This window comes from Balaenoptera acutorostrata, chromosome 2, assembly GCF_949987535.1.
Source record: "Balaenoptera acutorostrata chromosome 2, mBalAcu1.1, whole genome shotgun sequence".
Taxonomy (NCBI): Eukaryota; Metazoa; Chordata; class Mammalia; order Artiodactyla; family Balaenopteridae; genus Balaenoptera; species Balaenoptera acutorostrata.
This window is the reverse complement of record NC_080065.1, coordinates 126045828-126072598: the sequence shown is the minus strand read 5'-3', so window position 1 is coordinate 126072598 and position 26771 is coordinate 126045828. Positions and strand designations below refer to the sequence as shown.

Sequence of the window (26771 nt, the reverse complement as noted above, 5' to 3'; positions counted from 1 at the left end):
TGGCCGCAATAAATACTGCCAGATTCCGCCTAGCACCCTATAACCAGTGGCTTCTCCAAAGAGGGAGGAGAGCTGAGAAAGAGATTGACATTAAACACTAAATTCCTCACTCAAATCCTTCTTTTAATACAATTGCAGTGTCCAAAGCCCCAGGAACCAAAATTTGAAAGACAAAAGCCAAATAGAGATAAAGAATTGAAGCTTTCAGGGCATTATATTTCCTGGTCAGAAAACTGCCTAAAAGTATTGATAATTATTGAAGCTGAGTACAGGATACATGGGGTTAATTACACAATTCTCTCAACTTTAGTGTATGTTTGAATATTTCTCTAATAATTTTTTAAATTGTCAATTAAAATGGAGGTGGAGGCAGGAGTAGATAGGCAGCTCCAGTTTTCTGGTTTTAAGACTAAAAGTGGGATTGGTAACTTCAGTGTGCCACTAAGAACCAGTCTCCTCTGACCATCACAAACCCATTCCTTATTTCTTCCAAGGAAGTAGGGCAGGCTGCCACATAAGGCAATGTAAGTATATAGTAAATGTCCCTGACTAGTTTGTCTTTCCGAATTAGGAACCAAAAAAATCATTGACGCCAAGTCTTGAATAAAATTAAAGCGAGAAACCTGTCAGTCCATTGAAATGTTGTTCGGTAGAGTCATAAGCATAGCCATCATTGGGGAATCCTCATTAGGATGTGAAATAACTAATAAAAATTGAATTTATTCCTCACCAAATTTCAGAACCAAAGCTGATTTTCTACTTCAGTGTGAGAGATTATTAGGATTTGCATTTTCTCATTTTAATTTAATGCTGCTAACCAAGCTAACTGCTTTGGGGTAAAAGGTTATACTTTTCCCTTTTCCATTAGCAGCAGATGAAATGCACCTGGAGAGATGTACTCAACTTTTGGAAGGCCCGTGAATTTTACACCTGCAATCAATCTTCTAATTATCCCGGGTTTAGGAGGATAGTGAGGCAGGAGATAGATGGGCTCCAGGCTAGACATTTACAACTAGCCTCCTGCTCACACTTCCTGGGGTTAGAAGAAGATGGGCTCCAGGCCGGACATTCATTACCAGCCCCCTGTTTACATTACATACAAGAGACAAACGGGCTCCAGAACTACATATTTATGACCGGACTCCGGTCTATATTTTGAGATCTGCACCTTGATGTAAAAACCAGCAACAGAAATAGGGTAAATAACTGGACATTGGACATTTTTATGGCAGGGACCGAATGGGACTAAACCCTGTTAAAAGATCAAGAGTTCATATATTTCCCATCCTGGGGGCAAGGGAAATATTGCACATGCTTAGGAAGGCTCCTTGGGGGTCAAAAGGGAGGGGGCACCACCCCATAATATGTGATGCTAAGGCCATCCCATAGCCTCTGGGCTGTTGCACACGCATGTTGGGGAGGGTCCTAAGGCAGGGCAGGTGTGGAAAAAGAAACCAGATAATTGGCCAAAGGTAAACAAAGACCCAGAAGACCTGCCCTGTATAGATAACTTAACCACCCCTTTACTGTGCTCCTCCTCATTAAGGAGGGCGCCCACACCCTTGCTCTCCGGGTGTGCATCTCTGCCTTGCTTCTATCTTAACTAAACAAACTGTTTCTCTGTGTGATCTCCCACTTGTTGTTGTGCTGTGTCTCTAATAATAAACTTTGTACCTGTTTTTACAGTTTTGCCTCTGTGAGAAATGCATTTTTCACTGGGAGCAAGAGCCAGGGGGTGTGGCAGCTAGGATTCCTGGTTTTCATCCAGGCTACCCACGTTCAATTCCTGGGCAAGGAATTAAGGTCTCGCTTCACACCATCACTCACTTCTGCCTCTCCGAGATCAATGGGATGTGTGGGTGTGGATTAGGAAGTGGGGAGAAAGGAAAACACATACTGAGAATCAGCATGGAAAATCCTGACAAAAACTCTCCCCCATTCACACACTTCTCAGACTTTTGGCTTCCCTTTTCTCCTGTTTCTGTTTAAACTGCCACTGATGTTTATTTTAAAAAGATTTAATTAGTCTCAGGAATAAGTGGATAGCACTCTCCTAGTAGAATTTGTCCCACCATCTGCCTCCCTATCTTTAGGCATAACTGGGATTTGTGGGAAAGTGGTATTTACTGACATAAACTGGAGTTTGTGGGAAAGCAATATTTGCTCATATAAACTGGGATCTGTGGGAAAGCAACATTTAGGAGATACTTGGGATATGTGGATATCCCAAAGATGAGAAAGTCTCAAGACTTTTTTCTTTTGTGTAAGATTACTAGGTGAATACAATCATGAATTAACAAAACTTCTCTTTAGCAGAACCTTTCCTTTCTAATATTTCATTTTGCCAGTTTATGGCATTTTCCATAGTGTCTCCTAATTCAAGTATTTTCAAACTTTTAATTAGGAGCAAGTACAAGTTTAAGTGGACTCTGTGCAAAAACGTTGTTCTGGTTTCTGCTTGGGCTCTATTGCAAAGACTGTTATTATAAAGCTCTCCCACCAAACTTGGCCGTAATCTGTAAATTCAAGAGATTTCTAGCCATAATGCATAAGTTCATATTAGAGATATTGAAGCCAAACGGGAGAATAATCTGAATACCCACCAAAGAGTTTGTCAGCAAAAGGATACTGTATTTTAAATAAGATTTTCTTAGTGCTTAAGATTATTCCCTGAGAGTATGTTATGTACTTATGGGAACTAAATTAAAAGACTGGACATGACAATCACGTTAAGCACATTTTCATCCTGTAAAATAGCTTCATGTAGGGTTCAAATCAAGCCTAACAGGGTGGGAGTTGTTTGAGGGTAGAGATCTGTATCACTCAATTTTGTTTCTTAAATATCCAGCTAAGCTTTGGGCATGTAAATTAAGTGGCTATGTATCTCGATACATAGCGGCCTGGCCTACGTCATTCATTGTTTCTTTTTTTACTTGAACACCTTACCAGTAGCACACTACTATAGAATTTCTTTCTCAAGTTTGTACTACCAAGTTTTTCTCCATAATATAATATCATTTAAAATGTCATAGACCCTTTTTCATGAATCTTCACACTAGTTAACTCTATGCTACGTTTACTTACTACTTTTTATAACTATGTACCAATTTTTCTAAAATTACCTCTTTCTAAAATCTTATTCTATTTCTTCTTCAAAGTGTACCCCTCAGATCTTAAAGTCATACTCCAGATTGGTCAAATCATATCCAAGAAGAGGAGATCTAGCCCTTTCATTCTAAATACTACATATCAAGTAATAGAGTCTAAAATTGCTTCTGGTTCTTTAACAGCTGCATCACATAACTTTTTTATGATGGATTAAAAACTAAAATTCACATCTGTTTTTTTCTAGATGTTATTAAGCCACAGATCAAAAAGTCCTAGACTTTTATACTTAATTTTTTAACTCAGATTTGCTGAATGTCATTGTGTTAAGAGCTAGCCAATCTGATTCAATCACATATTTTACCTATATCAAATTTCATATTCCTACATATTTGGTAAGCAGTCACACCAGATCTTCCTCTGAGCTGCAGAAAAAATTTTCATCAAGTGTGGCTGAAAAGGAAGGCTTGCAACCACTACCAACCATCCTACCTGACATCAGTTTATTAGGAGCGCCTAACCTAAAATAAAGATCTGAGAAAGACACTATCAACGTTCTCCAAAAAGGACTCTACACAAATCCCACATTATATTAAGTTTCGAAACAAAGTATTTCCAGATCATTATTGTGATATATATTTAAAAGAAAGTTGATAAAAATTTGACAGCTGTCACAAAAAAAAATGGCCACCTTCATTTTAAACAGTAAAAACACTAGAATTATTCCCATGAAAAATCAGGAGCATAACAGCACACTTCATGTCATAGTTATTATTCAATACTGACTTGGATATTCTGGACAACACAAGATAAGGAAGTGTGTGTGTGTATGTGTGTATTTGTGTGTGTGTGTTAGAAAGGAGTATAAAATATACTGTTGGATGATAAATTTATAGGTAATATAATTTTCTACTCATAAAATCCCAGAGAATTAAAGAAAAAATAATTAGAACTAAAAAAGAGCTCAATGAAATGATTAGCTTAAAAATAAAAAACATACCTTTCCTACATACCTTCAATAACTAGACAAAAAGTGGGATTTCTATCAATTATGGATAAATGAAAATATTTTAATTTAATAAAGTTATATCTTTGATGAAACTCTTTAAAACATTTGAACTTCAACCATAGTATATATGAAGAGAAGTTACCAAGTGCCATGAAGATTGAACTAAGATGAGAGAAAATGCTGAGATAGGATTCCTGCCACTGGAGACCTTGGGAAAAGCTGATAGATTGGAGTTTTCCAGAGTAGTGCTTCACACTGAGATAAAAAACCAAAGGTCCCTTGTTTGGAAAAAAAACATCTAGGTACATAGGCTAAATCAGGCAGCGTTTTCCTGTAAACCCATTTGTCAGGGCAAAATAGGAGAGAAAGCAGGACTGAATGTGATAGTGAGCAGATGCACCATTGTTTCAAGAGTGAACCTAAGGGGCTTCCCTGGTGGCGCAGTGGTTGAGAGTCTGCCTGCCAATGCAGAGGACACGGGTTCAAGCCCTGGTCTGGGAAGATCCCACATGCGCCCGTGCGCCACAACTACTGAGCCTGCGCGTCTGGAGCCTGTGCTCCGCAACAGGAGAGGCTGCGATAGTGAGAGGCCCGCGCACCGCGATGAAGAGTGGCCCCCACTTGCCGCAACTAGAGAAAGCCCTCGCACAGAAATGAAGACTCAACACAGCCATAAATAAATAAATAAAAAATTTTTTTAAAAAGCAATTGTATGTAACAATATGTATAAATGTATTGCTGGGCCTATAATATATAGAAATGAAACAACTTTGCCAATTACAGTACAAAGGAGGTGGATAGAAGAACAGCTGTATTAGATAAGGAAATGACAACAGATGGTAATTCTGATCCACATCAACAAATGAACAGAACCAGAAATGGCAAATAAGAAACACTATAAATATATAATTGCTTTCCTTTTTTCTCTCAGCATCTTTAAAAGATACAAAATTATATAATGTAATAATTATAACAATGTACTTTTGGGTTTGTAATATATAGAGATGTATATTGGTTTCCTGCAGCTGCTGCAAAAAAATTACCACACATTGGGTGGCTTAAGACAGTTTTTCTCACAGTTCTGAAGGGGAGAAATCCAAACTCAAGGTGTTTGAGGGGCTGTACCCCTTCTGGAGGCTCTAGTGGAGATTCCATTCCTTGCCTCATACAGCTTTTGGTGGCTATTTGCATTGCTCCAATATCTGCTTCTATCTTCACATGGCCTTCCCTCTGTGTCTGTGTCTTCCCTTATTCTATCTCTTATTTAAAAAACTTCTCATTGGAATTAGCGCCCACCTGGAAAATCCAGGATGAACTCATCTCAAGATCCTTAACTTAATTACATCTTCAAAGTCCTTTTTTTCCTAATAGGTCACTTTCATAGGTTCCAGGGGTTAGGAAGTGGACATATCGTTTTGGAGGCCACAGTTCAACCCACTATAAGATGTAATAGCTATAATAATAATAAAGCAAAAAGGGTGGAAGAAAAAGAGCTATATAAGAGTAATATCTTTTTGTCTTAATAGAATTAAGTTAATATAAATCTGGAGATACTGTTAAGTTATAATGTATATAGTATACTCTAGAGAAACCACGGAGAAAATAACTCAAAAATACAGTTTAAAATTCATTGAAGGGGGCTTCCCTGGTGGTGCGGTGGTTAAGAATTCGCCTGCCAATGCAGGGGACACGGGTTCGAGCCCTGGTCAGGGAAGATCCCACATGCCGCGGAGCAACTAAGCCCATGCGCCACAACTACTGAGCCTGTGCTCTAGAGCCCGTGAGCCCCAACTACTGAAGCCCACGCGCCTAGAGCCCATGCTCCACAGCATGAGAAGCCACCGCAATGAGAAGCCTGCGCACCGCAACAAAGAGCAGCCCCAGCTCACTGCAACTAGAGAAAGCCTGTGTGCAGAAACGAAGACCCAATGCAACCCAAAAAAATAAATAAATAAATAAAATTTTTTAAAAGATGAAAATATTAAGGAATAAATTTAACAAAAGAAATATAAAATGCATACTCTGAAGACTATAAAACATTGTTGAAAGGAATTAAAGAAAATGTAAATAAATGGGGGGGAAATCCCACGCTCATGAAGATAGCATAATTTCATACTGTTAAAATGGCAATACTCCCCCAAGTGATCTACAGAGTCAACAAATTCCCTGTCAAAAGTAAGCTGGCTTTTTGCAGAAACTGACAAACTGATCCTAAAATTCATAAGAAAATGCAAGAACACCCAGAACAGCCAAAACAATACTGATAAAAAAGAACAAAGTTGGAGCACTAATGATTGTTGATTTAAAAACTAGGTACAAAGTTACAATAATCAAGAGAATGTGGTAGTGGGATAAGGATATAGATCAACGGAATATAATTGAGAATCCAGAAATAAATTCCCACATTTATTCATCAGTTGATTTTCAGCAATGGTTCCCAAACACTTCAATGGGAAAAGAATAATTCTTTTTCAATAAGTGATGCCAAGACAACTGAATATCCACTTGCAAAGGAATGAAGTTGGACCACTACATCACATTATATACAAAAATTAACTCAAAATGGATCAAATGACACCAGCAAGATGTCAGAATAGAAAGTTCCAGCCCTAGTTCTCCCACAAAAATACCAATTAGTAATGATATATGTAATAAAATACCCTTGCAAAAATTCCATAATCAACTTAAGAAGTTGGGAGTACCTAAGTGAGCATAAAGCTGAAACAGCTGTATTGAAACAAATAAGAGTAATTTTACTTTACTCACATCAGCCCCTCCCCCAAGCTGGCACAGCTCAGCACCAGGAAAAAACACCCTGGTTCACTACTCCACCTTCAAGGGGAAAGAGAAGAGTAGAGCATGTGTCCAGTGTTTCAGCTTCTTGGAGGGCTGCCTGGGGGACTAGTTTTTATATTACCTCACTCAGAGAACTGATGGAACTGGCATAGTTTGGTTGCCTGAGAGCCATGAAGAACAAAGAATAGCAAGGGGGCAGCTAGTTCCCTTGGGAAGGAGAAAGAAGAGTGTGAATCCTGACTTTCAGGTTTTTGGAGGGCTGCTCAAGGAACTGGTTTCTTTCTCACCTGACTTGGAACTGTCAGGGAACCAAGATACTTTAGATGCCTACTGGCCACTGAGAACAAGGGAGAACAGCTTGCTGCTATAGAACCAGAAAATTGAAATGCGACAGAAAGACAGTAGAAGGAGCAAGAGAGATCATTTTAAAGTATCTGATCAAGAGATGCAAAAAGAAAAAATAGTGAAAAGGAATGAAGAAAGACTATGGGACTTAAGGGACACCATTAAAAGAAATAATCATTGGAGTTTCAGAAGAAGAGAGAGAGAAAAGGGTACAAAGCTTATATAAATAGTGATGAGAACTTTCCAAACCTGGGGAGGGATTTGGACATCCAAGTTCATGAAGCCAATAGGTCACCCCAAATTTTCAATGCAAAACCATCTTCTTCAAGACAAATTATAATAAAACTGTATAAAATCAAAGATGAAAAGAGAATTTTTAAAGCAACAAGAGAAAAAAGTTTATATTAAACAAGACAACCCCCATAAGGCTATCAGCAGATTTCTCAGCAGAAGCATTATACACCAGGAGAGAGTGGGATGATATATTCAAAGAGCTGAAAGAAAAAAAATGTCAACCATGAACACTTTTCTCTACAAAGTTGACCCTCAGAAATGAAGGTGAGGACTTCCCTGGTGGTGCAGTGGTTAAGAATCCACCTGCCAATGCAGGGGACACGGGTTCAAGCCCTGGTCCGGGAAGATCCCACATGCCATGGAGCAACTAAGCCCGTGTGCCACAGCTACTGAGCCTGTGCTCTAGAGCTCGCGTGCCACAACTACTGAAGCCTGCATGCCTAGAGACTGTGCCCCGCAACAAGAGAGGCCACGATAGTGAGATGCCCGCACACCATGACGAAGAGTGGCCCCCACTTGCCGCAACTAGAGAAAGCCCTCACACAGAAACGAAGACCCAACACAGCCATAAATAAATAAATAAATAAAATTTAAAAAAAAGACTTTCCCAAACAAACAAAAGCCGAGGGAGTTCATCACCATTAGATATGCCTTACAAGAAATGCTGAAAGGAGTTCTTCAAGCTGAAATGAAAGGATGTTAACTGGTAACATGAAAACATATGAAAATACACAATACACTCGTAAAGGTAAGTATATAGTCAGATTCAGGATAATCTAATACTGTAATATGATGGCATGATAACCACTTAACTCTAGTGTAAGGGTTAAAAAACAGAAGTGTTAAAAATAGATATAGCTATAATAATTTGCTAATGGATACGCAATATAAAAAGATGTCAAGGACTTCCTTGGTGAGGCAGTGGTTAAGAATCCGCCTGCCAGTGCAGGGGACATGGGTTCGAGCTCTGGTCTGGGAAGATCCCACATGCCGTGGATCAACTAAGCCCATGCGCCACAACTACTGAGCCTGCACTCTAGATCCTGTGAGCCACTACTACTGAGCCCGTGTGCCACATCTACTGAAGGCCACTCACCTAGAGCCCATGCTCCGCAACAAGAGAAGCCACCGCAATGAGAAGCCCATGCACCACAACCAAGAGTAGCCCCCGCTCGCTGCGACTAGAGAAAGCCTGCGCGCAGCAACGAAGACCCAACACAGCCACAAATAAATAAATAAATAAATAAATTTTTTTTTTAAATGTCAATTATGGCAACAAAAACATAAAGTAAGGGAAGAGGGCTTCCCTGGTGGTGCAGTGGTTAAGAATCATCCTGCCGATTCAGGAGACACGGGTTCGAGCCCTGGTCCAGGAAGATCCCACATGCCGCGGAGCAACTAAGCCAATGCGCCACAACTACTGAGCCTGTGCTCTAGAGCCCACGAGCCACAACTACTGAGCCTGCGTGCCACACTACTGAAGCCTGCGTGCCTAGAGCCTGTGCTCCGCAACAAGAGAAGCCACCACAGTGAGAAGCCCGCGCACTGCAACGAAGAGTAGCCCCTGCTCGCCTCAACTAGAGAAAGCCCACGCGCAGCAACAAAGACCCAATGCAGCCAAAAAAAAAAAAAGGATAAATAAAATAAATTTTAAAAAATAAATAAAAATAAAGTAAGGGGAGAGTAAAAGAGTAGAGTTTTTGTATGTGATAAAAGTTATCAGCTTGAAATAGGCTGTTATAGCTATAAGACATTTCAAGTAAGCCATAGGGTAACCACAAAATAAACAAACAAAAAAATATAGTACATATGTACACACAAGATAAAGAAAAGGGAATCACAGTATACCACAATGGAAAATCATCAGTTCACAAAAGAAGACAGCAAGAGAGGAGGAAAAGAACAAAGGAAATACAAAACAACCAGAAAACGATGAACAAGATGGCAATAGTAAGTTCTTGCCTATCAATTATTACTTTAAATGTAAGTGGAATAAATTGTCCAATCAAAAGGCATAGAATGGCTGAATAGGTTTAGAAAAAAGAAAAAGAAAAAGAAAAAAACAGCTACATGTTGCCTCCAAGACATTCACTCTCAAAATGAAGATATGGAAAAAAGACATTCCATGAAAATGGAAACCAAAAGAGAGACTAGAGGTATCTATACTTATATCAGACAAAATCGACTGTAAGTCGATTAAGTAGAAAACTGTAACAAGAGACAAAGAAAGCCATTAATAGTGATAAAGTGGTCAATTCATCAAAAGGATATAACAATTGTAAATAAATATGCACCTAACATCAGAGTACATAAATATATAAAACAAATACTAACAGATCTGAAGGGACTAATAGACAACATTACAATATCCACTTTCATCAATGGATAGATCATCCAGAAAGAAAACCAATGAGGAAACATTGAACTTGAACTATACTTTACATCCAATGTACCTAATGGATATACACAGAACATTTCATCCAAGGGCAGCAGAATATACATTCTTCTCAAGCACACATGGAACATTCTCCAGGATGGATCAGATATTAGGTTCAAAACAAGTGTAAGCAAATTTTAAAAGACTGAAATCACATGAAGTATCTTTTCCAACCACAATGGTCTAATATGCAGAAATTAACACACTCCTGGAAACCAATGGGTCAAAGATGAAATCAATGGGAAATTCAAAAATATCTTGAAACAAGTGAAAATGAAAACACAACATATCAAAACTTATGAGGTGAAGCAAAAGCAGTGCTAAGAAGGAGGTTTATAGCAATAAATGCCTACATTAAGAAAAAATGACCAAACTTATGTGGAATCTAACAAACAAACTCATAGATACAGAGAACAAATTGGTAGTTGCCAGATGCAAGGGGTGGAGGGTGGGTGAAATGGGTGAAGGTGGTCAAAAGAGACAAACTGACAGTTATAAAATAAATAAGCCCTGGTGATGTAATGTACAGCATGACTATAGGTGACTATAGTTAATAATGCTGTATTATATATTTGAAAGTTGCTAAAGAATAGATCTTAAAAGTTCTCATTAAAAGAAAAAAACTTTTGTAACTATGTATAGTGATGAACGTTAAGTAGATTTATTGTGGTGATCATTTCACAATATATACAAATATTGAATCATTAGGTTGTACATCTGAAACTAATATAGTATTATATGTAAATTATACTTATTTTTTAAATTAAATTAAATTTAAAACTAAATGTTTGCTAAATGAATTTAATTAATGAATGTTCAATCTACAAGGAAGATCTTCCTAACTAAACCTAGAGACCTTAAAATCCATAACAGAAAAACAGACAGAGAAATTTTAAAAACACTTTTATATGGCAAGATATACCCTAAACAAATCAATATATAGGAGGAAAAATATTTGTGGTATAGATGGAAGATAAAAGCTAATTATTTGGGACTTCCACAGCCAAAACTAAAGATAAATAAATTAATTAATTTTTAAAAAATGATACATCCAGAGTGTGGAGTACTACACAGCTATTAAAAGTGTCAGATTTGTAGGAATTTCCACGAGGTATTGGTGACTGAGAAATGTAAAATGCATTAGCTACTCTAATAAATTATCCAAAAGAAACAATAACAAAAAAACCCACCAGGTGTATGCATGTGTGTGAATAATTCACTTAACATAAAAATGTTAAAGGAAATCATAAGGTTCTTCATATTGGATATCAGACAGGGGAACAGTGATGTGTCTAGAGGAAAATGACGAGGGAGCAAACAAAAAAAGATTTTTTAAAAAGAAAGAAAAATGCACCTTTAAAAAGATTTTATGTTAAAAGTTATGGCACTGTTCAAAACAAAACCTGTCTGTGGGTAGATGAATAAATTTTAAAAATAAAGAGATTTTAAGGTGTTTAATTATGGTTAGTCTCATTAAAGCAAAAGTTTTCTAAATGCTCAAGTACTCACAATGTGGAGTTTCTTGAAAATGCTTATGCAGGTAATAAATACTTTAAAACTATTAAGAATACAACAAAAACAAATCATTAACATTATGAACAATATTATGGCTTTTGACTTAAGATTTCAATATGAAGAATAAAGAAACTAATAATGTCAGTAACACTCATGAAATACCATAATGATGAGCAAAATTAAAGAACGATCTTAAAATTGAGATTGAAAAATCTTAAATAGAAAACTGTGAGGAGGGCTAAAACAGTAAGAAAATTTCAAATACGACCTCACCTCTTTCAACTGTTCTGAATCTGGTTCTATTTCACCTGTTACCTCTGCAGAACTCAGACAAGGAGGAAGGCTGGGGCTGAAGGCCATGAGATCTGCCTTGGGTGGCCCCTCCCCAGAGCACACCCTCTGCCGCCTCTGCTGCGAGTAAGACCAGCTCCGCACCGCGCTGGAGCACACCAGCGTGGGCTTCCCGGGCCCGCACGCGCCCTCGCTGGGCGGCGCCGAGCACCGCAGCGCCGTGTACAGCAGCAGCGTGAGCACCAACAGGCTGGACACCGCGCAGATGGCGATGATCAGGTACACGTTCACATCCACCAGAGCGGCCTCCGCGCCAGCGGCGCCCGTCGACGCCCGCGAAGAGGCCTTGGGCGCCTGGCCGCTGTCCTCCAGCGACAGCAGCAAGGTGGCCGTGGCCGTCAGCGCCGGCTCACCGTGGTCCTTCACCAGCACCAGCAGGCGCTGGCGCGGCGCGTCCGCCTCGTCCAGGGCGCGCGTCGTGCTGATCTCGCCCGTGTACAGCCCCACGCGGAACGGGCTGCGCGCGCCACCCGCCGCCGGCTGCAGCTCGTACGACAGCCACGCGTTGTAGCCCGAGTCCGCGTCCACCGCGCGCACCTTCGCCACCACGTGGCCCGCGCCCACCGACCGAGCCACCCGCTGGCTCAGCGCTCCCGCCCTGCCGCCTGGCCCGGGCAGCAGCGTCGGCGCGTTGTCGTTCTCGTCCAGCACGAACACCTGCAGCGTCACGTTGCTGCCCAGAGGCGGCACGCCCGCGTCGCGCGCGCTCACCTGGAACTGCAGCAGCTCCAGCTCCTCGTGGTCCAGCGGCTGCAGCGCGTACACCTTGCCGCTCTGCGCGTGCACCGACACGTAGCTCGACAGCGCTCGCTCGCCCACCCGCCGCTCCACCAGCGAGTAGGACACCAGCGCGTTCTCCTGCGCGTCCGCGTCCCGAGCCGACACCGTGAAGATGTGGCAGCCGGGCGGATTGTTCTCCTTCACGAACACCGTGTACTCGGGCTGCGCGAATGCGGGCGCGTTGTCGTTCACATCGGACACCTCCACGGACACGCTGGCTGTGGCCGACAGCGAAGGCGAGCCCCCGTCCCGCGCTGTCACCACCACCTCATAGTTCGCCGCGCTCTCGCGGTCCAAGGCGCTGTCAAGCACTAGTGAATAGTAATTCTTGAAGGTGGACACCAGTTTGAAGGGGCTGTGGGGCATCAGGGAGCAGGTCACCTGTCCGTTGGCGCCGGAGTCACGGTCGGACACGCTGATCAAGGCGATGACAGTGCCCACTTGAGCGTCCTCTCGCATCGGAAGAGCCAAAGAAGTGACGGTAACTTCTGGGGCGTTATCATTTATATCTACTATTTCCACCAAAATGGTACAATGACCCGCCATTGGAATATTCCCCTTGTCAATTGCTTCCACGGGTATTTCATACAATTTCTTTTCTTCGAAATCCAATTTACCTTTTGTCCGAATTTCTCCGCTGCCGGGATTTATGGAAAACGCATATAATACTGCAGGCGATACAGGTCTTCTAAATGAGTAGATTATGTCTGCATTTGTCCCATCATCAGGGTCTGTGGCATTTAGTTTGATCACTAATGTTCCATTAAATGCATTCTCTAACATGCTCACTTTATAAATTAAGTGATCAAATTCTGGGGCGTTATCATTCACATCCAGGATTGTAATCAGCAGCTGAACTGTGCCGGTCAGCTCAGGTTTGCCTCCATCACTAGCTGTCAATAATAAACTATATTCCTGAATGTCCTCTCTGTCCAGTGATTTCCTTAACACAAGTGATAACGAAGACGTTTGTTCACGGTTGTTTTGTGTGTCCAAAGTGAAATAATCATTGGGATAGACTCGGTAGGTCAAGGCGGAGTTTACTCCAATATCTGCATCAGATGCGCCATCTAGTGGGAACCGAGTTTCCGGAGGTCTAGATTCAGCAATGATTATTCTTTTTTCACTTTCAGGGAACACAGGCGGGTTGTCGTTAATATCTGTAACTTCCACCTCCACATGGAACACCTGCAGCGGCCTGTCCACGATCACCTCCAGGTGGATGCTGCACTCCGCGCTCCGCCCGCACAGCTCCTCCCGGTCGATCCGAGAATTCACAAACAAAATGCCATTCTGCAGATTTACCTCCAGAAGGTCCCCGCGGCCTTTGGATGCCACCCGGAACAGACGCGGCACCAGCTCCGCCAGCTCCAGCCCCAGGTCCTGCGTTATGCGGCCCACGAAAGTTCCGTGTTTGGCCTCCTCCGGAACCGAGTAGTGGACCTGGCCGCTCCCCGCCACCCAGACTACAAGGAACAGAAGCGAGAGTAGCAAAAGCCGAGCTCCTGGGCCTCCTTTCCAGGAAAACAGCATGGTACACTCAAAAGCCTTCAGAGATATCTGAAGTATATAGACTACCTTACCTCAAATGCCTCTCAAGGTCTAATTTTACGGGCTTCTATTGCGGGAGAATTCACTAGAGGTTTTCCACTATCTGCCAAATTTTCTGCGGGGAGGAAAGAGGGGAGGCGCTTTCTTCGAGGAATTGTTCTCAGTGAAGAGCGACACCATGCGCATGAATGTGTAAGTGTAAAAATGACTCGGTCCATATTTTCGGTTGATGTAGGGGGTTTTTTTCTTGCATTTCGTGACATTTTTCATTGCAAATATGTAATGGAAGATTAAATGTTTTTCTTTAAAGCAACAGTAAATCACTGTATTCTGCTCAGCACTGGATGCTAGTTGAAATTGGTTGATGAGTTCCATCTTTCCACAAGTACATTTTTGCATGTGTAAAACGTGGTGCAGAATTTGTAAAAAGAGGTAATATTCTACATTTGCTTTTAGAACTCAGACTCTAGTTCTGCACAGCTTTGTAGATTTGGGTGGGAATGTCCTTTTCCTGTAATATTTTTGAGACCTATTCACACAACTCCCTTGACTCAAAATGGAAACATAACGAATCACATAAGAATAAAACAGATGAATGTGGAAATTTGGTAACTGATATACAAGATTTTAAATAAACACAGTAGTTATAAATTCCCCCAAATATGACTGTGAAATTTGGATAAAATATTTGTATTCGAAGCAAATGTCCATCAATGTGCGTATGAGTTTGTATGTGCGTGTGTGTGTACATAAACACACAATGTAGACCATTTAGATATAACAATACTTTAAAGTTCTGGATTCTCTTTGTATAAAACATGCCAAGAACTAGTATATTATGTATTTGCTAGAAATGAAGTTACTACCAATAGGTTAAATTTCCCTCTTCTCTCTCCTTATCTTACACCATCACTGGAGAAACTCCTACTATCATTTAAACTGACTCTGATTTTCCAAGTAACAACAGGTAGATACAGATGTTAACACATCTCTAGCAAGGAAGAAAGGAAGGGACTCTTACTTTTATCTAATACTGTACCTATCTTTACCAAGTCACCAAGATCCAGGCCAAATAGGGCTAGGAAAGAAAGAGCATAGCTCCAATAATTCTCTTGCCTGTTTTGTGCACAACTCTGCAGGAAATACGAGTTGGGTTCATTTCTGAATCTTTGCTCCCCTCTGAAAATGTGAGTAGAGCATTTGGTATTCTCTCACCCTCATCCTCCTCATTGCTCCGTTACTTTTATTAACATACCTTTACTCTTATAATGGGAATAGTTTTTTGGTTCTAATTGTTCTTGTCTATCAGGCCCTACCTGTCTCATTTATCTCTCCACCTAACCTAGACTACACAGTCAACCATTTAAAACATGCCCTTCCAGACACCCTAAAGACACACACATTTATAGCACCCCTCTAACATTTTCTTTAGCTTCCAACACACAGCCTAACTATCCGTTTTCTCCATTCCTTCTATTGAGCTTCTCAGTGTGTTAGTCACTTAACCAGGATTACTATATTCTCTACAAGTTTACTCTCATCTTTACCTCAGTTGAGCCCTCAAGTGAATTCATAATTCCTGCCTACAGAGATTCTTCCATATTTTCTTCTCTCTTCTCAAATTCCCAGCCTCATTCCCACAACCTGGTTCTCAGATGATTTACCCAGAGATATAAGTCATCAAATATGAACTCAATGGCTCTCTTCTTATGTCAACATTTTTCTTTATATTCTCTATTACTCATTCCCTACTAAGGAAAAATCGCCCCACTTTTAAGGCCAACCCTATGCTCTTATTTTTTTCTCTATTCTATTCTCTTTCATATTTTTCATCTTCATCTTCATTCTTTCTCTGCCTGTCTCATCTTCAGTATCTCCCTCTTTACTTGCTTCTTTCCCTCTCACTAAAAGACACTCTGGAAAGGCTTTGTGTGGAAGAAAGTTACAAGATGTAAAATGCACTTTAGAAGATTCACCTGATAATTGTGTCAGAGCAGTAGTACGCCATAATGAGTTGGTGATCCTTCAAAACTGAGTTTGAGCCACTTTGCACAGTCTATGTGGCTTAAGTTTCAGACTTCTTAAAGTAAAATTCCGATGATAAATATTTTCCCTGCACCATAGGAGTGATATGATAATTAAATGAGATAATACAATTAAAGATCTTAGAACAGGTCCTGGAAAATAATAGGGGACCAATAAGTATTCTTATGTTTTATTGAATCAAAGAAATGTTATTAATTGAAAGATGCGCCATTACTTGTGTGCTACCAAGAACAAAAAGCCAACTAAATTATTGTAAACCATCAATTATAAGGTGCATCCAGCTTTAGATGGATATTATAATATTTTAATGTTATTATATTTTTTGTAAATAAGAACAATACTGTAGCCAATCCCAGTTGAAAGAAAGAAGGCACTCCATGGGAATAACATAAAATTATTCATCTTAACATTAATAACATAATTTTTATTATTGTTATAATACTTAAAAGGAGATTGTACTGGAATTAGATTGGTGGTAAACAAGGCTATTTTACAAGCCTATGCACATAGAGAGCAGTAAAGGAATCCAGTTAATAATATCTAGGAACTCTCTGCACTAACCTTGCAAATTTTCTTTAATCATGAAATTAAGTACAAATTAAAAATAAATTTGAGTTATCAGAACCTAGGCAGTTTTTACTCAAACGTACTTCGATCTTTCAAGGCTAACCATTCATAGATAATATGAAAATTATAGAACGAGAAAATTTTAAAATGTGGTGATCCATGGCTTCCATTTCATCTTTATCTCATTATTTATTATTACTTGAAAAGTTGGGCTAACACACGAAAAGTTCAAAATGACTAATATACTTAAATGATATCAAGGACTTACTTCACTGGAATGACTTAAACAATCTTCTCCTGACGGTGGAAGACAGGGGCTGAAGGCCATGAGGTCTGCCTTGGGTGGCCCCTCCCCAGAGCACACCCTCTGCCGCCTCTGCTGCGAGTAAGACCAGCTCCCCACCGCGCTGGAGCACACCAGCGTCGGCTTCCCGGGCCCGCACGCGCCCTCGCTGGGCGGCGCCGAGCACCGCAGCGCCGTGTACAGCAGCAGCGTGAGCACCAACAGGCTGGATACCGCGCAGATGGCGATGATCAGGTACACGTTCACATCCACCAGAGCGGCCTCCGCGCCAGCGGCGCCCGTCGACGCCCGCGAAGAGGCCTTGGGCGCCTGGCCGCTGTCCTCCAGCGACAGCAGCACGGTGGCCGTGGCCGTCAGCGCCGGCTCGCCGTGGTCCTTCACCAGCACCAGCAGGCGCTGGCGCGGCGCGTCCGCCTCGTCCAGGGCGCGCGTCGTGCTTATCTCGCCCGTGTACAGCCCCACGCGGAACGGCCTGCGCGCGCCACCCGCCGCCGGCTGCAGCTCGTACGACAGCCACGCGTTGTAGCCCGAGTCCGCGTCCACCGCGCGCACCTTCGCCACCACGTGGCCCGCGCCCACCGACCGAGCCACCCGCTGGCTCAGCGCTCCCGCCCCGCCGCCCGGCCCGGGCAGCAGCAGCGCGGGCGCGTTGTCGTTCTCGTCCAGCACGAACACCTGCAGCGTCACGTTGCTGCCCAGAGGCGGCACGCCCGCGTCGCGCGCGCTCACCTGGAACTGCAGCAGCTCCAGCTCCTCGTGGTCCAGCGGCTGCAGCGCGTACACCTTGCCGCTCTGCGCGTGCACCGACACGTAGCTCGACAGCGCTCGCTCGCCCACCCGCCGCTCCACCAGCGAGTAGGACACCAGCGCGTTCTCCTGCGCGTCCGCGTCCCGCGCCGTCACCGTGAAGATGTGGCAGCCGGGCGGGTTGTTCTCCTTCACCAACACCGTGTACTCGGGCTGCACGAACGCGGGCGCGTTGTCGTTCACATCGGACACCTCCACGGACACGCTGGCTGTGGCCGACAGCGAAGGCGAGCCCCCGTCCCGCGCTGTCACCACCACCTCATAGTTCGCCGCGCTCTCGCGATCCAAGGCGCTGTCCAGCACCAGCGAATAGTAATTCTTGAAGGTGGACACCAGCTTGAAAGGGACCTGGGGTGTTAGTGAGCAGGTCACCTGCCCGTTGGCGCCGGAGTCACGGTCGGACACGCTGATCAAGGCGATGACGGTGCCCACCTGAGCGTCCTCTCGAACTGGGAGCGACAGCGAAGTGATCATTACCTCGGGGGTATTGTCATTCAGGTCCAGAACTTCCACCAGGACCGTGCAGTGACCTGCCATAGAAGGAATCCCTTTATCAATAGCGTTAACCTGAATTTCATACTCATTATTCTCTTCAAAATCCAGTTTCCCATAAATCCTAATTTCACCTGTTTCTGCATTTATTGAAAACATACATTTCTCACTCACTGGCAGAATCATTCTGATTCCATAGGCGATTTCTCTATTTGATCCTTCGTCTAGATCAGAAGCGTTTAGTTGAATCACTCTGGTGTTGTTTGGGATATTTTCAAACAGCACTACTTTATAGCCAGGCGTATCAAACTCGGGAGCGTTGTCGTTAACATCCAGGATGGTTATTTGAATCTGAACAGATCCTGTTAGTTCGGGTTTACCGCCATCCAGAGCGGTCAGCAATATATTAAGTTCTGGCATTTCTTCTCTATCCAATGACTTCCGAAGAATGAGTTCAGGCAATATACTTTTATCGGTTTTCGTTATCACTTTAAGAGTAAAATACTCATTTAGACTTAACCTATAGGTCACAAGAGAGTTTAGGCCGATATCCGCATCGGAAGCGCCCTCTAGAGGAAAACGAGAGTCCAGAGGAGCAGATTCAGAAATAAGTACCTTTTGTTCTCCTCTGAACACCGGCGGGTTGTCGTTAATGTCCTTCACCTCCACCTCCACGTGAAACACCTGCAGCGGCCGGTCCACGATCACCTCCAGGTGGATGCTGCACTCCGCGCTCCGCCCGCACAGCTCCTCCCGGTCGATCCGAGAATTCACAAACAAAATGCCATTCTGCAGACTTACCTCCAGAAGGTCCCCGCGGCCTTTGGACGCTACCCGGAACAGACGCGGCACCAGCTCCGCCAGCTCCAGCCCCAGGTCCTGGGCGATGCGGCCCACGAAGGTGCCGTGTTTGGCTTCCTCAGCGACCGAATAATGGACCTGGCCGCTCCCCGTCTCCCATGCTGCGAGGAGCAGAAGCGAGAGAAGCAGGCGCCGAGCTTCGAAGCCTCCTCGCCGGGAAAACACCATTGCAGACAAAGAGATCTCTGAGGTGAGACTGTCAGTTTTAAGAGATAGCTCGCTTGCCAACATTTATGACCAGTCTCCCCTTCTGTAAGTATATATTTAGTAAATTTTACCCAGCATTCCTGTCAGTATGGAGTCGATTATTCTGTGGATAGTTGGAATCTGGGCGTGGAGACAGTTTTCCCTTTTCACCTTTTGAGTGTACAGCGACATCATGTGACTGATTATGTAAGTACAAGAAAGATCTTGAGGTTCTTTTTGGTTTAGCCACTTTTTGGTTCACTTTAAATCTATTTCGACTTTTTGGATATTTTCATGGATCATTTGTAAATGCCTATTTATTTAATATACATGATAATTTGTAACAAAGCACAAATACTTCTATTATACTTCAGTTTTTTTAATATTCTGCTTCAAAGTCGATCATAAAATAATCATTGAAATGTGGCATGTCAGAAGCTACTCCTTAGCTATCATGGCCAATAAAATAAAGAATAATATACATCACCTCTGCCCTTATATTGCTTACAATTCACATTTGTAATGATTTTCATCCTTCACAAGCACTTCATTCTAAGACTTTAGGAGAAAGCCAAAAATTCCCTCATCTAGTAAAGGAAAAAAAAAACAAATATTTCATTCATATAAATTATTTTATTCATAGATCTTGTGAATATTATAATTCATCATAAATATGGAAGATGTTTTTGGTTCCTTGATGCTCAAATGTGATTACTTTTCATACAACTGCTCTCATTCACATAATATGTTGAAAAATGAAGCTTCGGTATGGATTCTGGAATATTTTACTCTAGCAGGAGTAAAGGATTTTCATGTAAAATGTTGAGTCAAAGCCTCCAAATTTCATAGTATTCTGAAGTGGCAGTAGAGCACTAATATGAAAAAGATCACGTGAAATGTTTTGGAGGCCAATCTCATTGACAAAAGTCAAAAAAATATGAACTTCATAATGACCATTTAGTTTCCCTCTAAATCTTTCCTTCCAGGCCAGTTAGTAGTTACACAGAATATGCTTCTCTTCAGAAAATCACAATGGTGACTATGATTCAAGGGAGAATCAAAAGACTTCATAATTTTATTCATTAATTCAAGACCAGCTTTAAGGGAAAACAGAACACAGATAAGATCCCACAGCTAGTCGTGAACAAGTAAATATATTATTTATAAGCTCATTTAAATTCAAATCAAAATCTTTAAACCAATAATTTATCACCATTCCTTTTACATATAATAAAGGAAACTGAGAAATTAAATCTTTATAGAACCAGAAAATAATAACCAAGAATGGTTCTACAAGTATAAAATAACTTAAATCAACTACCACACTGGCTCTTAATTAATGAAAAACATTTGAATTTTGATGCTATTGGACTATTTAAATTGTCTATCACCATCAAGCTTCGTCATTTTATATCTTCCATTTTCAAAAATAGTCAATGTACCATAATTGGTAAGCAACCTTATTGTAGTGTGTATGTAGTCCTCACACACTGTTAGACATAATTAAATTATTAAACAGATAAGAACATCTAAATTTAGCTTAATACTTAAACAATCAAACTACAAAATAGGATGAAATTACAATTTTATATCATAGAATGTAATCCTGAAATTAAAAATAAGTATAAAAGACGCTAAATTTGTACCATAGGAATTAATCCACATAATTTGGAATTATCTAAAATGTGCATTGATTACTTATGTACTGTGTAAAAGTAATGATTTGCAAAATTTTAACCTTTACTTAAAACATTCCAATTTCATTTTATTAAATTTAAATTATGTCCAGTCATTCCAAGAACTTCATTGGGAAATGGGTTATCATGTATGCCCTACCTAACATCCACATTTATTTATATTTACAATATTTCATAAATGATGTGGTTGTTTAATCACTTTTGAGTCTGAAATATTTCATGTTTTAACCTTGTTGCCTAATTTGGAATAAAGAATGTTTTTAGACAATTAATATTGAGGTACAAAGTTTCATAAACAGAGGTCCAAGAATGAGCTTTAGCATGGGATCCTTGAATATTATGCCAAGTGGTATGCTGTGTAATTTTAAGGGGAGAATGGCCACATATGACTCTCATCAGATTCTCAAAGAGGTCAGTGATCCCACCATCCTACATGTAGGTAAGAACCACTGAATTAGAAGGATGACCTAGAGGTAAGTGATCTTTGCTAGAATCTTCAGATGTGGTTAAACCACATGGAAAGAAAATTTTACAAACACCAGCGATAAAGCATTTAAAGACAGGAAATTTAAAATGTTAGATGAGGGAGGTTGAGGTTAGCAGATGTAAGCTATTATATATGGAATGCATAAAAAACAAGGACCTACAGAGAACTATATTCAGTATCCTATGATAAACCATAATGGAAAAGAACATAAATATATATATATATATATATATATGTTTGAATCACTTTGCTGTACAGCAGAAATTAACATGACATTGTAAATCAACTATAGTTTAATTTTAAAATGTGAGATTAATGAAATTGATAAATGTCAATATGCTTCACTTTGACAGAGTTAACTTCTTCTTTCCACATAAATCCAGAAACATAAGAAATAATGCCAGCTTAGCATATATTGCAGATATTATAATCCTATATGCATGCCTTTAACAAATTTCAATGACTTGATTGAGGAATATGAATGATTTTATTTGCCTAGCTACTTTGGAAGCATAAACCTGGAAGTTCTGTTTCAGTACATAGTAGATAAATCTCTCCCCACTTCATGGAACAAAATTAAAAATGAACAGAACTTTTAGTTATATTATTTCAATGAAATAAGCATTCTAGAACAAAAGGCTGCATTTTTTTTACTGCAAGTAATATGGAAACATGTTTTAGCTTATTGGTAGAGGAAAAACTAAAGATTATTCAATGGACAATAAATGTTTAAAACCATAGAAAAAGAAAGGAAAACCCCTTCAGAACAAATTAAGAGAGTGACAAAATTTTGATACAAGCCTGAAGTGAGAAAAGTCAGTGATCTAATAATGTGAAAATATCAAGAAAAAAGCCTGTTAAAAAACAAAGAGGATAAGTAAAATTTAAATAATCCACAGTGATTATCTACATTACTGAGGATTAGAGTTGAAATGAATTGACACAGATCAAATAACAGGAAAGTCATTCTTACATTTTCTTAAACATGTTCTAACAAAACATTAGGAGAAATAGGATATTTATTGGCTAAAAAACCTAATACCTCATATGATTAAAATTGTATATGTGTATCATTGGCATTTCACTAACAAACATCGTTCTTTAAAATGATACTCAAAGTATAGAGCATTCATTAAAATTTTCTGTGAAACGAACTGGAATTTTAAAAATTTAGCATCGACTTCAAAAGGTGGGAATCTATAGAACTCACCTGCCCAGGGTGATTTGATCCTGCCTCCTGCCTTTCCTCTCCGACTTCTCTATCCAGACCCGGAGGAAGGCTGGGGCTGAAGGCCATGAGGTCCGCCTTGGGTGGCCCCTCCCCAGAGCACACCCTCTGCCGCCTCTGCTGCGAGTAAGACCAGCTCCCCACCGCGCTGGAGCACACCAGCGTGGGCTTCCCGGGCCCGCACGCGCCCTCGCTGGGCGGCGCCGAGCACCGCAGCGCCGTGTACAGCAGCAGCGTGAGCACCAACAGGCTGGACACCGCGCAGATGGCGATGATCAGGTACACGTTCACGTCCACCAGAGCGGCCTCCGCGCCAGCGGCGCCCGTCGACGCCCGCGAAGAGACCTTGGGCGCCTGGCCGCTGTCCTCCAGCGACAGCAGCACGGTGGCCGTGGCCGTCAGCGCCGGCTCGCCGTGGTCCTTCACCAGCACCAGCAGGCGCTGGCGCGGCGCGTCCGCCTCGTCCAGGGCGCGCGTCGTGCTGATCTCGCCCGTGTACAGCCCCACGCGGAACGGGCTGTGCGCGCCACCCGCCGCCGGCTGCAGCTCGTACGACAGCCACGCGTTGTAGCCCGAGTCCGCGTCCACCGCGCGCACCTTCGCCACCACGTGGCCCGCGCCCACCGACCGAGCCACCCGCTGGCTCAGCGCTCCCGCCCCGCCGCCCGGCCCGGGCAGCAGCAGCGCGGGCGCGTTGTCGTTCTCGTCCAGCACGAACACCTGCAGCGTCACGTTGCTGCCCAGAGGCGGCACGCCCGCGTCGCGCGCGCTCACCTGGAACTGCAACAGCTCCAGCTCCTCGTGGTCCAGCGGCTGCAGCGCGTACACCTTGCCGCTCTGCGCGTGCACCGACACGTAGCTCGACAGCGCTCGCTCGCCCACCCGCCGCTCCACCAGCGAGTAGGACACCAGCGCGTTCTCCTGCGCGTCCGCGTCCCGCGCCGACACCGTGAAGATGTGGCAGCCGGGCGGGTTGTTCTCCTTCACCAACACCGTGTACTCGGGCTGCGGGAACGCGGGCGCGTTGTCGTTCACGTCGGACACCTCCACGTACACGCTGGCTGTGACCGACAGCGAAGGCGAGCCCCCGTCCCGCGCTGTAACCACCAATTTATAGACAGACACGCTCTCGCGGTCCAGGGCGCTGTCCAGCACTAGTGAGTAATAGTTCTTGAACGTGGACACGATCTTGAAGGGGACGCTGGGCGTTAGAGAACAGATCACCTGTCCGTTGGCACCAGAGTCGCGATCAGATACACTGATCAGCGCAATGACCGTGCTTGGCTGAGTGTCCTCCCGCACTGGAAGAGACAGGGACGTCACAGTGACTTCAGGGGCGTTATCATTGGCATCTAAGATTTCGACCCAGACTGTACAGTGACCTGCCATTGGGGGATTCCCCTTATCTGTAGCCTGTACGTCAATTTCATAAAACTTGTTTTCTTCATAGTCTAAAGTTCCATTGACTCTTACTTCTCCACTATTTTCATGTAGTGTAAATAAACTTTTTCCATTGGGCTTAATCGACATCAAGGAGTATGTCACGTCCCCGTTGATTCCTTCATCTTGATCTGTGGCATTTAACTTTATCACAAGAGTTTCTTTAGCTGCATTTTCCATCAATCTCACCTTGTATTCTGATTGTTCAAATTCCGGATCATTGTCGTTAATGTCCAAGACACGGACGAAGAGATGAACAGTGCCAGTGAGCTCCGGTTTCCCGCCGTCTGCAGCCGTTAATAGTAAATTAAGTTCCGGAGTTTTCTCTCTGTCCAGAGACTTCTTTAATGTAAGTGACAGCCTTTTAGTCTGCTTACTATTTGTTGGTAATTCTAAAGAAAAGTGCTCATTTTGACTTAGTCTGTAGGTCAATTGAGCATTCTCTCCTATATCCGCATCAGAAGCTCCCTCTAGAGGAAAATGAGAGTCAGGTTGCTTAGATTCAGAAATCAGCAGCTTTTGTTCTCTGAGAGAGAACACCGGTGGATTATCGTTAATATCCTTTACTTCCACCTCCACATGAAACACCTGCAGCGGCCTGTCCACGATCACCTCCAGGTGGATGCTGCACTCCGCGCTCCGCCCGCACAGCTCCTCCCGGTCGATCCGAGAATTCACAAACAAAATGCCATTCTGCAGATTTACCTCTAGAAGGTCCCCGCGGCCTTTGGATGCCACCCGGAACAGACGCGGCACCAGCTCCGCCAGCTCCAGCCCCAGGTCCTGCGCTATGCGGCCCACGAAGGTGCCGTGTTTTGCCTCCTCGGGAATGGAGTAGTAGACCTGGCCGCTGCCCGCCTCCCAGACTGCGAGAAGCAGAAGCGACAGCAGCAGTCGCCCAGTGTCCAATTCCCTTCTTTCAGACGCGAACATTGCATACATTGACTTCCCAAATAAGATTCTTTACATTTACAGTACCATAGGCTCCAGTTTCGGGTTAAAAATCTTACTGAATTTTTGAGAAGTTTCAAAGGATCCTTTAACGGTAGCATCCGGCATGATGGAGTCTTTAAATGCGGAGTTCCTGGCTGCTCAGACCAACCCTTGAATGAACTATTTCCTCCAAGTAAAGAGCGACACCTTGTGCCTGAAATTGTGAGTACTGTACACTACATCCAATACCACAGAATTTTACTTGAGAAAAAAATAAGTTCAAGTGTTTCAAGCTATTTTACCCCCCAAATCATATTTCCAAAGTGCTTATTTGTGGAATAAAAATCAGATTTTAAGTCATATTGAAACTGATGGTATATGGAAAATGGCATTTTATTCTTGATTAACATCAAATTGAAATATTTGTTCCTATGTTTGATGTAGAGTTTCATAATTGAAAAAATTATGAAAAAATAGACTCAAACATTTCCTCATATAAAAATATCAAATTGGAATTGTTTTACTTCTAGTCTCCCTTGTTACTTTGGCTGCTAGGAAACTCAAAGACAAATTTGAAGCTTTAATAACAATTCTTTAGTCTTTAAGTCTGCATATTGTGTTTTTATCTATGTGCACTTGCTTTCTACTTATATTTTTATTTTTTAGTTCTGATTCTTTATCATTATTTATATTTAATTGTGTTCCTGTTACAAACAACTTTATATGCATTGAAGAACAACAAGAAAAACAAAACTATATTTCAAATTTGGTAGTTTAAAACATAGAATTCACAAGAGAAAAGTCTATTGATGTAGATGAAACATACTTGGCATATATACTTTCTCATGTAAGTTGCATTGCTAACAGTACAATAAGAGGTATCAAAATGACACTTTATGTAACAGTGTCAATATATGAAAGAAGTAGTCTTTTAACTATAGAATGAACTTTTTACCATTCAATGAAATAAAAATCACCATGAAAATTTCTGTGCCATATTGGTATTTATACTCACCAACACTGGCTTTTGTATATCTATCAAGTCATATTCATGAAAGTAGCTGACTTATTTCTTCTTAAAAGAATTTTGGGTTTGAGATTGTAAGTTCATCCAAAACAAGGGAAATGACTTCTAATCACATTGCCTCTAAGTGCCTAATATTGTGCTAAAAAACATAGAAAATAATCAAACAATTCAACCAAATGCTAAATGACCTTAGTGTTAATGGAAATTCAATTTCATAAAATACCAACTAGAAAATCAGAATTGTTGATGTGAGTTTTCATTGCCTGAAGTTGTAATTTAGTTACATGTCCTTCATCTTTTCATATTACCTTGGGATTTAAGGAGGAAAAAAGAGGGTACAGTGGAAGTTTAGAGTAGAAAGTGGTTCAGAATAAGTATCACTCTAGCTTGAGTATTTTGTTGTATGGTTTTAATGGTTCATGTCGAATCTAAAAATATTACAATGAAAAAATTACTAGTATATTTATTTGTATGTTAATATTTCCCTTTATCTTGAACACACACACATGTATT

The 26771-nt window shown here is 41.8% G+C and overlaps 3 protein-coding genes across 9 annotated transcripts in view; all 3 read right to left on the bottom strand.

Annotated features, from left to right (window-relative positions):
* Positions 1–14196, bottom strand: part of LOC130707330 (protocadherin alpha-13-like) — a 62501-nt gene extending 48305 nt beyond the window's left edge. Inside the window, 2 exon segments of the mRNA XM_057541369.1 lie at positions 11775–11896; positions 11898–14196. Coding sequence (XP_057397352.1) covers positions 11828–11896; positions 11898–14165 — 2337 coding nt within the window. The 5' untranslated portion in view covers positions 14166–14196 and the 3' untranslated portion in view covers positions 11775–11827.
* LOC103005898 (protocadherin alpha-2) overlaps positions 1–26771 on the bottom strand; it is a 128555-nt gene that overhangs the window by 48294 nt on the left and 53490 nt on the right.
* LOC103008617 (protocadherin alpha-C2) overlaps positions 1–26771 on the bottom strand; it is a 155138-nt gene that overhangs the window by 81617 nt on the left and 46750 nt on the right. The window contains exon 3 of one of the 7 annotated variants that reach the window (XM_057541366.1): positions 22841–24240. The exons of 4 other annotated variants lie outside the window; for them this stretch is intronic. In XM_057541366.1, coding sequence (XP_057397349.1) covers positions 22841–24240 — 1400 coding nt within the window. Of the gene's footprint in view, positions 1–17064; positions 19585–22840; positions 25261–26771 lie in introns of those variants that run through there. 2 more of the 7 variants (XM_057541363.1, XM_057541360.1) reach the window with 2 other exon arrangements.